Source organism: Osmia bicornis, chromosome 7 (assembly GCF_907164935.1).
Source record: "Osmia bicornis bicornis chromosome 7, iOsmBic2.1, whole genome shotgun sequence".
NCBI lineage: Eukaryota > Metazoa > Arthropoda > Insecta > Hymenoptera > Megachilidae > Osmia > Osmia bicornis.
The window spans coordinates 1,730,507-1,746,080 of NC_060222.1; the positions used below are offsets into that span (position 1 = coordinate 1,730,507).

General features: G+C 40.2%; 2 protein-coding genes across 4 annotated transcripts in view; one reads left to right on the top strand and one right to left on the bottom strand.

Annotated features, from left to right (window-relative positions):
- Positions 1-11,625, bottom strand: part of LOC114881504 — a 70,912-nt gene extending 59,287 nt beyond the window's left edge. Inside the window, exons 1-2 of one of the 2 annotated variants that reach the window (XM_029198320.2) lie at positions 11,035-11,625; positions 9,225-9,619 (exon numbers count right to left, since the gene is read on the bottom strand). In XM_029198320.2, coding sequence (XP_029054153.1) covers positions 9,225-9,588 — 364 coding nt within the window. In that variant the 5' untranslated portion in view covers positions 9,589-9,619; positions 11,035-11,625. Of the gene's footprint in view, positions 1-9,224; positions 9,620-10,613; positions 10,725-11,034 lie in introns of those variants that run through there. The other variant, XM_029198316.2, reaches the window with a different exon arrangement.
- LOC114881523 (autophagy-related protein 16-1) overlaps positions 1-15,574 on the top strand; it is a 392,271-nt gene that overhangs the window by 204,520 nt on the left and 172,177 nt on the right. The window lies entirely within an intron of this gene.

The window sequence follows — 15,574 nt, forward strand, 5'->3', positions numbered from 1 at the left end:
TTACGAATGCACTTCACCTATTCCGTGACGAGTCATCGTACCAAAGGATGAAAGGGTTAAGCTATGGCTCGATGAGCTGTATAAAAACGTTAACATCTCTCGTTAAGGGTCGCCTTGGGCCAAACCGTCCTTTCTTTACCATTTTACATGAAAATCGTTATTATACTTGGGAGCCCATGTTGGCTCGTGCTCGGCCTTATGGTGCTGCAACGTTGCAACCTGTGGTATGCGGCCAGGCCCCGTTATCCAAGGATGCTTCGATGGTGAATAACCCGACGTAACGTGGCGAGTGACAGTAAATAACTGGACAATCAGATCGTGAAATCATTTCCTTGATCTTTCGTTAACGCTTCTGTGATTCCCCCTCGCTGTTCCCTCCCGTTCTGTACGGTTGAAACTCTGGAATGCGTTCCTTCGAACGAAATCGTCCTCAGGAACGAAACGCTGCGCTGCCTTAATGGGATTTATAACACTACTCGAGCTTACAAACCGAATTAACGTTTTATAATTGAACGATACTGTTAATCCCCCCGTAATTCAGATTTTCTGTCTTTAGGAGAAAATATTATTATCGCGTGAACTGTTACGGAGAAGCTGATGAAAATTTCATTGGGTAAATCTTATTTATTATTGATATTCGAATTGTCTGTAATTTGACGAGCAAAAGAATTTCTAATGATACAGTGATGGATTTCTATGGAAATTCAAACGTCATCCATACTGCCACAACACAAAATAATTACATTATTTCAGTACATAAATTTTGTAAAATAGTAATCAAAATGATATCATAAATCAAAATTTACGTAGCGTAATAATGCGCGCAACTACAATATGTATTTATACATGTATTTATTAGATCATAAATCTTATTTAATTATTTGAAGCGATGGACGTTCATTATTAATTACTAAAATATCTGTATGATACAAGTAATAAATACTATTTAAGGTGTTATAATCGTCGGATACCATAACGAAGGATTACAAACAGAATCAGAATTCTGTTCGGGAAGTTATTTAGATTCAGATCTGATTCGGTTCTCGAGCGTGTAATTTTATGAAACACTCCTGAGTTTTATTTCAAGCTTTGTATACATCAATCGTTTAGATCTGTTGGAGTGTAATCATACGATTCGCGTGCTTGCTCATTGTACAATTTGTAGAAAACGAGGAGACCGTGAACCGGCGCAATTAGGAAAGCATATTAACGCGTTTATGATTACTATTTCCATGTAATTTCTTTGCTGATTCCCTCGTTTCTTGGAAATCAAACTCAAAACTCGTTAATACAAAAATAATGAATTTTCAGATTTAAACAAATTTGAAAGAGGTCATTGCCTTAATAAAAATGATTAAATAAATGTTTCGTCAACGTTACACTTGGCGCAATTATTTTTTAATCTCATAGTCGCATGGATGACAGCAGCTGCACCGATTTACCAGATTTCGCCTCTCTGCGATCTTTGGTAAGCTTGTCAATTGCGTTTGCCTCGGTTGGAACCGACTTAAGCTTATAATCCTCTTTGATCACCGGTTAGAAGCTAACGGTGGCGCATACGTTTCGAAGTTGCTAATGCCAGCAGCTGAAACCGCGCCAACTCGAATCGCGGAATATTTTATGAATTGCGACGGTCCTCCGGAGATTTGGATAGTCCGTTTCAATTTTCCAAATAACGTAAACCAAGTTGCTGTAGAGAGTAAACGTCTCGAGGCGATTTCCAGTAAAACGTGAAATTAATTTCAGGGTACTTAAGTGACACGTTTATCCTTTCCTAATGCAATTCATTTTTTGATACAATTTTTAATTTCAAAGCAAATTAAATTCAATAATTATTATAGTGGAAGAATAGGTGTCAAAATGATTAATAAACAATTTCCCTCGGGATGTCTTCTCCTCTTCAGCAACTCGTTTTACCGTATCGAAATCCCGTAATACCGGAAGTATGCGGGACAAACTTTAAATCTCTCGGACACGAAGCGCTAACTTCGTATCGGGGTACGGTCCGCTCCGAGGCTCCTATCAAAACGCGTGAGAAACTTTTACCAAGGGACCAACACACCCCTTCGGGCCACTATATCGTTACAAAGTTTCCGCGATATCCGTCGCGATTTTCTCTATCGACGGGGGTGGGATGGCGCCTCGACGCGACCCTCCGAACGTTCTTTTATACGCGCAGCCCCACTCGATTCGCGTTTAAATAAAAGCCGAACGATAAGGGTGAAAAATGACTCAGCTGGCACGCCGAAACGCTTCGAGAGGATCTGAACCTGAAGTGACTGTACATAGCATCCCCTTTTGTCTCTTTTGTTAGGCTGCTGCACCCTGGTGAACAGAATCAATGGGGTGTTGGGTCGCGAACGCTGATCGTGAAATATCAATTACATTCACTTTCTATATCTTGTCACCGTAAGACTGAAATCTAAATTAATTCTCAGTTCGAAACGAGTAGAAAGAATAAATTGCCCCCTAGAAAGGATCTAGCCAGACGATATGCAAAATTGCAGCAGTTGAAAAAAAGGAAGAAGCAACGAGACACGAAAGTTGATTAATCGAGTGCTCCTCGTGTTTCGCTTCGAGCGCGTCCATTTGTCACCGATGTTCTCCCCGGAAAGGGAGCTAATCGAACGAAATCCGTTTCGATAGGGGGGGGAGGATATAAAAAAAAAAGTAGGCTCATCGTTGCCAACGGAGGAAGATTAATCTCGCGGTGGAATCCATCAAGGAGCCGCTTTTAACGAGCACCAGAAACAAGAGCAGCACGGTCACAGAAAGAAAAGTCATTTGCTTCGTCACGTGCTACCTGGAACACGATTATTCGACGACTAATTACCGCGATGTTCGATACCGTCGTGCGCTACCCGGGACGGGGCCCCATCAGCGAAGCCAGACGAACGAGGGGGAAATGGGAAGTGGACGGGCAGTTAGGTCGACTGGTAAGACGATCCTATCATCGAGTAACGGGGCAACGGGTACAGAAATTTCGTGATCGTGACGCGAACGACTGTGTCGTCATTGTGTCCCATCGTCGATCATGAACCCATGGGTACACGGGACCCTGCGAACCTACCACCGGTCCCGTTTTACGAGAAACAAATATTCGCCGTGCTAAACCGAAGGCCAAGCCGCTATTCTGATCGCGAAACCATAGGGTGCATCGTATCTTATCCTCCTCCGCTGATCTTACCTACATTCGCTCGTGATTGTTCGGATCACGGTTGCTATCTACGATCTGACGCTTTTGTTGCAATGAAAGATCACTGGGAATGGGGAATGAGTTCATCTTAAACGATTATTGTTGAATAAGAATATTTGGTTTTGAGTCGAATTTCTTCTTTCCCCTTTTTTAATTATTTTGGAAGACCTTTTTAATTAAAAAAAGGTTTGATTTCTAATTTTACCATGGTATATTAATTGTGATATCGTAGTTTCTTAGAAGACAGGTGGTTCAAAGGTTAATGGAGCGTTTCAAGAAAGAAGTTGCAGTATTAATAGCAACTTTTTATCTACACAAAGTAAAGATGTTTTTATTGACCTCGGAGTTAATCTTATATTCTGTGGTAATTGCAACTTCATGGTTAAAACACTGTAATCAATGATCTTATGAAGCAAAAGATTGTATAAAACATTAAATAGGAAGGTAAAAAGACTGGTATAATATAGAATTTAACAAACTCGGTAAAAAATATTACAATATAAGTAATAAACAAGAAATATTTCTTGTCTTAAATTTGGCACTGAAACAGAATAAAGACATACACTTTTTTATTTCAAAAATCCAGTAATAAACTTGTAAAAAAGCATCCTCTTGTCCTTAATGGAAGGTAATTTACTTTTTCTCAGCCAAAAAAGAGTAATTTGCTCTGGATCCACTAATTGTCGGTCCATTATTGATGAAACTAATTTTTTATCATCCACATTAAGATTTCAAGGTGTCTAATATTATAAATTAATGGTAGAAAAAAGGAGTTTCATATTATATATAAAGAGTAAAAATTAAATTAAAATCAGGGCTCATCTTTTTACTCCAATTTCTCACTTAACAAAATAAATTCATACTATATTTTTTTTCTCCGACACCTCTACCTTTAATTCTTTTAAAATCCAATTGAACCGCTGCATTCCACCTTTTGCTCTGGTGAAAGAGTTAGCGGTTTGTCGTAAGAAAGCCGAATGTTTTTTCAAGAAAATCGTCGGACGATGGGGGAGCAACGACCGTGAAGGCCAAAATGCGTGAACAGTGCTCGAATTGTCGCGTTCCATCGGTAATAGCAGCGAAACCGTTCAGGGGACGACATTTTGCCGGTGAATGATCAGCAACAGGAAGCTTGTGTCAGGAAGTCGTCAAAGCGTAACCGTGTCGGTCTCATTTTCAAACGAGTGGGGTATAGAGCGGTCGATCGGCTGATCTTCAATCGCTCCACTGCTTCTTCTTCGTCTCCTTTCATTCGATATTTTTCTTTTCTTTTTTTCTTACATTTTCTCCCTCTTCCTCGAGTTTCTTCTCTCGTTCGAAAAATACCGCGGAGGTAGGCACGCTCAACACGGTCGATTTCGCGTTGCCCGTTCAAAGTGACGCAATTAGTTTTAAAATCGTACAGGTTCGACTTTTATCTGACAGCGAAGCGAAGAGGAAGCAGGAGAGGAGAGAGAAAAAAAAAAGAATTTGAAATTACCAGAAGCGAAAGGATCTCTCTCGTCGACGTTAAACTGTCGGGAACAAGCGGAGCCGCTCGTCAACTCGAAGAGTTCACGATAAATGATCGGCAATGCGCGAGGCGCCACGACTCTTTTGCATGTTTGTTGCTCCCCTCTTTTCTTGTCCTGTTCCACTTTATCCGGCTCTTTGCAATCTCTTCTTGCCGCTCTTTTTTCTTTCTTTTTTCTCTTTCGACGGTCATCATCATTACATGCGTGCCTCCGCATTCAATTTTTCTGATACCGTTCCCCGGGGAAAAATGAACAAGCAATAACGCCAGGATATACCGGCGGTGATCCCGTTTTTGTTAATTACAGAGCATGACTGTCGTGCGGTAGGTTTTCGGCTTTATTAACTTTAAATGCCTTGCTGAGTGATTCGGTAATTAGAACACCGTCTACGAAGTCGTGACAATGTTATATATTAAGATTAAATATAATAAATGATTTGAGAATAGGGAACGAAAGGTGATTTCACTGCTTCATAAACGCGACATTATTTCACGCTGGTTTTTTTTCAATTCGACAACGCCAACAAAAAGGAATTACTACAAAATAGACCCCTTTGTTCGAATTCGTTCCAGTTTGCGAGCATTGTTTTCAGACACACGCGAATCGGCCCGGTACCAGTGAAACGAGTGATCCGTTTGAATTGATCGTTCGTTGATTCGTTTTCACGATGTTCTCGTGGCCACCGTTGCGTTTACCTAGCCTCGAAAATTTATGCACCACCAAGAAGCGTGCACCAATTTTTTTCCAATAATTTCATCCCTTACAAAACATCCAATGCTCCAGCACGTTTTTCGAAGGACAAATATGAAACAATGAAAAAGTTCTCTTTCATTGTTCGAATTCAATTCTGTACAATTGGAAGTATACGTGACTGTGTAACTGGAGATAGTCAAAATTTAAAGATATTTTTTAAAACAATTTTTCAGTTGTTCAGAAGTGAAGAAAAATAAGTTTTCAAAATTAGGATTTTTAAAATTGTAATACTATTATCTTCAAAACTGTAATTTTGAGAACTTGTAATATTTAATAATTCTTCTCTTATCTGAATTTCAATTATTCTAAATGTTCCCATCTCCGATAATTGCAAACCACCTTTGAAGATCCCCGCCTAATCAAAAGATAGCTCTGTTTTTCCATAGATGGAACAACTCATTCAACATTTAATTAACGCTTGCAGGTCGGCCACCGACGCATAGTTTATATTAATTACACCCCGGAAGATTCAATTAGCGCATTTCTCATTACACTTACTTACACCAGTATCCATTATTCATGAGGAACCAACCCGCTGAAACTGCCTGACAATGCATCTGATCGTTACAGGGTTATTGTTCTTCGCAAGATTTTCGTACATAAAAATGATCATCTGACGCGTGATTCGCATCGTTAATGAAAATCTCGTTCGAGGTTCATTATCGATGCTGTTTGGATACTCCTTGTGTCCCGTGTAATCGATAACTCGTTCAATAGAGAACGCGTATTCCGGCCTCATTATCTAACTTTGTAAGTACAAATGATGCTTTCTTTGAGGGTACAATTAACACGTCACTGTCAGAGTGAAAACAATTGTTCTTAATATGGCACGTGATGACACTCGTTACTAAAAATATTGAAAAATTTATTTGTTTAATCAAATGGCCAAATCAAATAATGTAAATTCACTAATTACAAAAAATTTCTGTAATTTTTTTGAAGTTCAAATAAAATATGAAAAATTCTGTAACCACTACTCAGGGAAAATCTACATTTTCCAATTTGCAAAGCCATGAATCTGTAAAAATGATGGTATTACTATTTTCTTTTTTGAGAACTTTTTAATACACGGTTTCAGGCAATTCCGATCGTTCTATTTTTATTTCAAATTTTCCCTTCATTCGAACGAGGCAAATGAGAACAGCCAGAAGAACAACGAGAACGATCGATCGATTCGTATCATTGGAAATTTCAGTAACTCTCGATAATTCTGTGAGACTCGATTTCACCGTTCGTACGTCGCGCATGACGGTACCTAATATGATTGAAAAAAAAAGCAAAAAGAACGATTCAGCTTTCAATTACCTCGATATCGAACAATTGAAATTTATACGACACAGAGAGTACAGAGGAGAATTATTGCAGTTGAATGTTTGATAGGTTCGCGATACGTGATCGCTAAAGATGTACAGTCTCTTTCGTCAGGCTCGATTCGATGGAACGATGAAATTATTACAACGTATCCCTGTTTCACGGCCGTTATCTTACATCCGCGTTGCACTGCCGGCGTGTGAATATTATTCGAGATCTTAGTTTCGTCGATCGCGCCACTTCGTAGGTTAATGCACTCTGCAGACGCGGTTTAATGGGAACCGTAAGCAACTTTGCAGCAAATTGTATTTTTAACGAACCCAGCCAACTACTACCGATCAAACTTTCCGCTACTGCTTTACTGTTAATCCCCCTCTTTAATCGAATTTCATGAAGTTTCGAGTAGATATTACGAAATTTTCAATGTTAGCTGTATTGGAGGACTAGAGAAACTTCGATTTCAACTGACGCGTACAAATTTTGAATGTTCAAGTACTTCAACAGTTCAAATTTTAGGTTTTACTAAATACTTTTTTATTCTTCTAATATTTGACTTCTCTGAACGTTCAAATTTCGAATACCTGAATACTCGAAGCACTCATATTTCGAATATTCTTATCTCTAAAAAGAGATTTGTATTAAATGATTCCAGATTTCCTATCTCGTGATATTTTCTTTTTCTAAGTGGAAAATGCGATTTCCGCGTGAAAACGTGCCTTATGAAATAAATCTGATCGGTAAAGAGGTTCCTCCAGTCTGAAGCATGAAGCTACGTGGACTCGCAATCATCTTAACGCGATATCTGTCCTCGGCTCGTCTCGATCTTATTTAAATTCTCGCAAAGTACGAAACGGCGTTCGCGTCTCGAGACGCGGTTGATTTTTCTACAAAACATCCCGACGAAATATCGAGAGCCAAGCGAAAGAGATTTGTCAAGTGCTCCTCGACCTACTATTTCCGTCCCCGGCTTCAATCGAAGACAGTTTTAACCCATCTCATGGACGAATATCGCACCTGGATTACGTGTTAAAGTTTCATCGATGCTGTCGTTCATTTTCACGCTCTTTCAACCTCTTTTGTTCTTTTTTTTTTATTGTTACTCTCACCGCACTCTACCAAAGGAAACGTGAAAACACCCAAAGCATTGTTTCCGTAATTATCGTCGAAATCAGAGCTGGAAAAAATTCGTGCAGTGATCTCCTATCGAACATTTCTGTCTTTGTGATGGATTATAGGAAATATGTGTGAAAATCCATGCAAATAGAGGGAAAATTTCGAATCAAGTTTGTAAAATTATTCGAATATTTGAAATTTTTCTATTTTAACAATTGGACGTAAAATAAATGACCGTATTATTGATTAATAATCATGAATCATGTTCAAAAGTAGCAAAGTATTCGAAGAAAACAGCTTTTCGGTGTTGGGCCTCGGTTTGAAAACTCGTGAATTTTTTCACAGCACACAAAATCGATACGCGGGATATTGCGATTCTATCGGCAAACACGGATTACGCTACGCCTCCTCGTATAATCCACGAAATGGACGATTAATAACGATCGAATATACGTACACGTTGTACGGATAACATACGAACCGTAGTATTCAAACTCATAACACGGTCCAATCGAACGGTCACTAAATATTTAGATAGTCTCGTTCGATTGACGAGATCTCCTATTTTTCTTCTTTTTTTTAGCCAGTTATTATCAAAATTGTATCAATAGAGATTTGTCTCTAATTTGCAGTTATTACTACTAATTACCCGTATAGATCAAATAATTAATAAAAACATTAAACAGCCAAGAAATAGAAAAAAATAATTTCTTTCAAAATTATTCTTTCAATAAATTAACTCTAGTAAATTTGAAAGTTTCGGTCACAATTCACTGAAAATGAATTACCTAATTAAATTACTGGATAGGCGTAAAGGAAAAATAATTTTCTAAGAGAAATGAGTTTAGCTGGTCAATGCAGGTCTACGGGCAGCGAAAGGGTTAAACGGTACCCGTCTCCGTCATCGATGCGTTCCACATTGTCCCCGACCTCGAAATTCCTCGACCTCTTTCACAAGACCGACCGACCGAACGGGCAGCTACGTCCGCCGTCCGAATATTGTATCGAACCCGTTACGCCTTCAGCCAGGCGACTCACGTGCTGCATAAAACGGCTACGTCTGGCTCGTACAAACGACACGCGTCCATTTTATCCATCGTACCCATGACCGTTTAATCATTCCGCGGAACTGTTTGCACGCTTCACAGAATTTCCTTATTCGTCTGTTGAGCCATACATATATGTAGAATGCGAAAAGTATGGCACCGTTTCAGCGTCGGCTAACCGATCTACCAGGGAACCTACTCTGACCCGTCGCGGAGGACGTTTTCGAAGCAGGATATCGGTTGTCCATCGTGCCAGGATCAGGCGCGAATACGATAACGATTCAATCTTACCTGGGTTGCTGTCGGCGTTCGAGCTGAAGAGCACGCACAGTCCCGTCTCGTAGTTGACCGCCTGGCAGGAGTCGTTCGTCTGACAGGTCTCCAGGCAATCGGTGAGCATCAGCGTACCCGGAATCGACTCGAGCATGTTCGTGGGCGCGCTGTACACGTAACCGGTCACCAGCTCGAAACCGACCATATCTTGGTCACACTCGTCGGAACCGGCGGATGGCCCCGTGTAATCCGGCCCAGAAAGTCCCGAGGGGACCGCGGAAGGGACCGGCTGGTCGGCACCGTGCGTCGACTCTGCGCCCGCCACGCGACCATACCTCGCGATCGCCTGCAGCAACAGGAACGTCGTGATGAATCTTGTCATCGTGTCGCTCCACCTGTCTCTCTACGTTTATCTGTAACCAGGAAATACAGAGGATTTATTATTTTCCAGCTCTGACTGAATGAATTATTTATTTAAAAATTCTTGGATGAAGTTTCAATTTTCGAGAAATTAGTATTTTTTAATTGTAACACGAAATTATGTAAAGTGTTTCGTATTTGATAAGTTCGTCCCTTTCAATTGCTTTTCACCAAAGACTAATTTAATCCAAATCTTGTAATTTATAATATAACACTGAAAATATTTATTTCACTCTATCAAAATTAAATGAAATGACTGATACACGTATATTGACGTCTCGTGATATCTTATAGACAGCTAAAGGACCCCGGAAACTAAGAAATTGGAGTTTCACCGTTATAAGTTATGCAGTAACTGTAAATTTAAGAATACACTCCGTTAACTAGGAAGAGATAACATTGATTGTTTCTGAGGAGCCGTTCACTGTTACTTTATTTACGAACAGTATCTTCAATTTTAAACAACTTTCAACTACAATAAAATCGAACAGTCAATAAATTGAAGAATTTCCACAGAAAAACCACCGAAATTAATCATTGAACAAAAACGTTCATAATTATACACTTGAAACTCCGATACAAAAATTCCCTCGAAACGAACGAAACAATTTTTCCACCTTTATATTTTAACATAAAATCAAACACAGGAGGCCGTTTCACGGTAGAGTTTTTTCTACTCTCGTCAAACGATTATTTTTGTTTCGAATAAAAGCTACGAGAAAACAGGGAACGAACAAACACGAACGGTGCTCCTGCGCAGTTCTCTCCTCCAACGCGTTGTTTTCCACCGCGCGAAACTAAATAACAACCGGCTGCAGTTTTGACGTTATCCACCGAACAGGTACAAAAGCGTCCGGAAAAGTTGAAGTGTGACCGGACCGCACGAATTTCATCTCTACTCGATAAAATGCAACGAACAATTTATTCTCCGTGCAGAGACAACACACTCGGCGATGCACCTGAGCGGACGGGAAGGATGATCCTTACCTGTTGAAATTCTTAAGCACCGAACGCTGTTACCACCGAGAAGATCGCGCAAAGTTTCGTTCTCCGCGAGTCCCAGGCAAAGAACGAGCCGGTCACCACAGTCCAAAGAAAAAAAAAAAATTAAAAAAAAATAAATAAAACGAACGTTTCGCACTGGGTTCACCGAGGGATCACAGTTGACGAATCGCGGTCCCGAGCACGTGTAACCACTTCGAAAATCGGCGACGATTTGCAATGATAATACGGACCTCGCGAGCACCGCGCTGCAGGGTATAACGACGTCGACCGGCTGGCTCTTAGGCACTGGGTACACCTGGCTGAACCGCGGCGCACGACTCTTCCTCGACCGAACGGTAGAACCGAGGAAGAGGAGGGGGGCACTGGGACCGGTGCCGACTAAGGAGGACAGAACGGTACGCACAATTCGATCGCAGGTACGTCACCATTGAAAACAAGCCAACCATCTTTTCTTTCTTTCTTTCACGAGTGTCGATCACCTCCACCCGAATTCTTCCAGCATTTCGACGTGCCCGGGTACCCCCACTCCGTCCGCTGCGGGTAGACCTGGATCTCGTTCACGTATGCCCGCTCGATCGGCTGAAATTCTGTTCCTGGGTCGGATGGGGGGCAACGGTTTTTCGGTACCCCACCTCGTGACGTAACCTTGCCGCCGGGACGCCCACGAAATTTATGCGGCCCACGGGACGTCGAACCTGCCGCGGAGGTGTACCTGCTCCCCGTTAAATACCTCAATGGAGCGGTTTTGACAGGGAAAATGATGATGGTTTTTAAGTGGACGTGTTATTTTTTTGGAGATTCTTTTTGATTTATTGGTTTTCGATGTTGAGATAGTGGTCCTCTGTTGGGTGACAGTTGAAAAATAGTGCTGGCTTTTACGGAAATTTGTCTTCTAGTGGAGATTTTAATTTGATATTCTGAATTGGTAGATATATTATAACACGTCGTGATTCGCGTTAAGCAAGGTGTGGTCGAACGTGTGTCCCGAGTAAACTAAATCGCACGATGTTTACTTCAACATAGGTCGGATGCGAATACGAAACTGGAGCTTCGGCAGAGCCGTCGCGAAGCAACTCGGCCCGACGTACACAAATACATCGTATTTATTTCCATCGCACTCACAATAATTTTCTAATATGTTTCTTTATTTAATCCTAAAATCTCAGAATGGAATTTTAAAAATACTCAGGGAAATAATAAACTTAAGAATTATAATTTTTATACTATTTAGAACTGTTTCAGTGATGCTTAGAAAGGGTTAAAAATTCCAAATTCTATTCCACATATTCCGCGCGTTTCTGTGCGAAGAATTCTTTCGTTAAGTTAGAAGGTATGTACAGAACGCACTAACGGTAAGAATAATCGAACGGAGCACATTGCCAGACCACGCATCAGATTGCGGGCACAAGAAACGGAGGTAATTAGGTTCTTTACGCCACAGTAATTCCGTTTCCTTTCCTCTTTCTAATTATACGTCAGAATTATTGTATATATCATCACACTTAATTTAACCCTTACGACCCAATCTTCCATCGCAAACTTCGTTCCCTATTTAACAATACTTTTTTTTAATTAGTCATTTTTTTAATATTTCATTATTTATTTTAAATAAAATTGCATAACATTTAGTCGAATATTTTTTGACGTAATAAACGGGAAGGCTGCTTGTACCAAATAAAAATTGAATTTTGATCCCCAAAGGCAAGTTACACGCAACTGTTCTGGTATTCAGCATCTACCGGTTCACCCAGTGCCCTAAGAACTTTCAACAAATGATGCGTGCCGGGTAAACAATAATTACCTGGCGATCTAGAAAACGGAGCGGATGATAAGAGTGCACCGGTGACGTCGAAACCGGGGTAGGGAAGAGGAAAAGCAAGAGATCCCAAAGAGAGCAAAATCGGGTGCACGTGTGAACAGTGCGACCTAAGCGGGCGTCGGTGTTCCATCCGACGTATATATACACACTTGGCCGATTCACGCGATGCTTAGACGCTGTTCGACTCGTGGAACGAAACGAAGGTGTACTAGAAAGAAAGGGAAAGAAGAAGGAAAAAGAGAGAGAGACTTCGTAGCACTCGTACCAGGTGCCTATACCATCTCGTCACCATGCTGGAATAACGGTGCCTGGATGTCTCATCGGGTTCAATCGCAATCGGCAATCTTCCGCCGCGGAATTTCGCTAGGAAACGACCATTTTGTCGTCTTGCCTCGTCTTCGTCGATTTACGATCCGGCCGCTATTCGTCCGCCCTTGGAGTACTGATCGACCCAATAGCCCCCTAAGCCTTGTCGTTTCATCCACCGATGCGTGTCTTATCGACTCGATTTCTAATAAACCTACGCAACCCACGATCCCGATCGTTTCGTTTTATGCAAGGTATTAAGACGTAACACGATGATTCGTTCGATTTCGATGGAATCGGAATCGGAATCGGCCGAACGCACCGTTGTCAAAATAGTACACACCCTTCCTTGAAACAATGGATATTGATCCAATTCGATGTTTAACGATGATCGTTCGGTTGAATTGTTTCGAATCGAACACTAAAATTATACTACGAACAATTTGATGCCCTGTAAATTGGTTACGGTCATTGAACATTGTTACACGCTTTTAATAGCTTCTGCATTTGTAACTAATCGATACGGATTCATACATAATTAGCCGGATTACATAACGTTTTATACTCTATGATTACACCAACCAGTTCAGTCACTGCCTCGATCCTGACTAACTAGTTAAACTGGTATCGATTTAAATATTCTGGGAAGATTACAATGTTATTGAAAGTGAATCGTTTTCCTATGTATATTTCTTTTTTTTAAATTATGGTTAGATTTTATTGGTTCGTGTATTTCTAGCATTCGTGTTGAATGGGTTCTTGGCATCCTTAATTTTATGTTCGTTAGCTTTAGGAATTTGTTACTTTGTTGCAAATTTTTAATTATTTAAATTTAGAATTATTTTCATAATTATTTGGAGTCGATGATACTTGAAAATTTTGAATATTTGGAAAAATTATTAATATTTTAATATGTCTGGCTACAAATATCTACATCTACTTAGAAAATAGAAAATTTCGAGCATAGAAAATCTATTTATTTATCACAAGATTCAAACTGCTCATAAACGTCAAGTAACAGTAATGTCCCAATTATTACAACATTCTATATCCAATGTAATTCCATGTGATTGCTAGCCCATTACTAATGTTCATACTAATGTTGTTTATGTCAAAGTCCTATTTCACAGTGTTCGAATTCTAGTATCAAAGCGAGCAAATAAGATACCGTAATGATAGTTGAACATGTAACGAGGTTACTAGAGACAGACCAATTGATATTCGTACGTGTAGCTAATACGATCGGATTATTTTAGTGGCCGCAAAACAGACAGTGTATCGACCAGTGGCCACCACGTTGTCTTGTACTAACTGAATCGAATAGACTGCAATTCCGGGTGGAAGTGGTACTGTTAGATTCTATTTATGTCTTTGGAGTAGGCCAATTAAAAACCTTTATCAACGGTGTATTAGTTGATCACCGTGTTAATTGATGAATTTTTAAAATTTCTATATAATTGTAAACTTTCTCTAATATTGATTAGAATATTGATTAGAAATTTGTATAGACGTTAGTTAATTAATGTAGTTAATATTAGGTTAATATTTGTGTACTCTTGTTAGAAAATATCTTCAAAGAAGAATGAAAATAATAAATCACAGAATAAATGATCAGCAAAGACAGTTAAAGCAGACAGTGAAACGTAACATTGTCTGGAATCACAGATTCTCCTAGTCACTTTCTGTAAATTTACTTCTCCCGGTTGTACTGTTAATACTCTTCAAACCTGTTTAGTTTTATGGCATCAATTACGACTCGATGAACCGACGCTATTGCTTGCTGAAGTGTCGCGTTTCTCTACCAACAGTATACTGTATATCTTCATCTCTGATAGGATTAACATAATTCCAGAAAGACGTACAAAAAGAATCCTTAAAATATTAGTTCAGCGATACAGTAAAATCCTCCTTTAATTACCAAATTTATTCCAAGGGTGATGATGTTATGGCGGCAATTATGCACCGATCAAGTGTCACATTCTTTCACAAGATTTGCATAATTTCATCAAATATCATTCTACCGAAATAACAAAATCCCCTGTTAATTACTAAATTCATTTCAAGCTCCCATGGCACTAATTAACCGTTCCTCTCGCTATATTGCCGTTTTCTCAACAGAAGCCTAATCTCACCTCGAGCATACTTTGCAAAGGCATCAACTGCTACCAGCAGTATTCGAATCCTACGAAGCGAAATTTCGTATTGGAAGTGACTCGAATACCTGAATACACATTGAATCGCATCGATCGGTTCATTCATGAACGCGGGATCAAAGGAAGTCTGAGCGGTGGCCGTTTAAGTGTCGTAATATTTTTGCCAGCAGGACAGCCGGATAAATTGACCTTAAGGCCTGGGACGAGCGTGAAAGGAGGACAATTCACGTGAACAAGTGGCCGCAAGAAGGTTGCTGAACGGGGATAAAAGTTTCACGAGGGATCGGCAAAGAAGTCACGAAGTAACTTTGTTTCTCGGTATCCGTAGACGGGCTCGGATGATAAGGTTCAGCAATTTAGCGTCGACTTAGAGGAGGAGGCGAAATCTGTTCTCTCTGTTTCCTTTTCTTTCTTCCTTTCGCGCGGTGTTTAAGTGGTACGAATTAAATCAGCATGGAAGCCTTTCCTTACGATGCGACTCGTAACATCCATAAATTTCGCGAGATCGTAGAGGCGAGTGTACATCGCGGACAAGGCATACAAGCACACTCTTTATAACCTTCTGCATAACTTTGAGAATCCGCTTGACCGAGAACCAGTATCGAGAACGGCCTTACGCCGTTATGCGATAAGTCGCGTGCCCGTTAAACGTTCGCACCATTCGA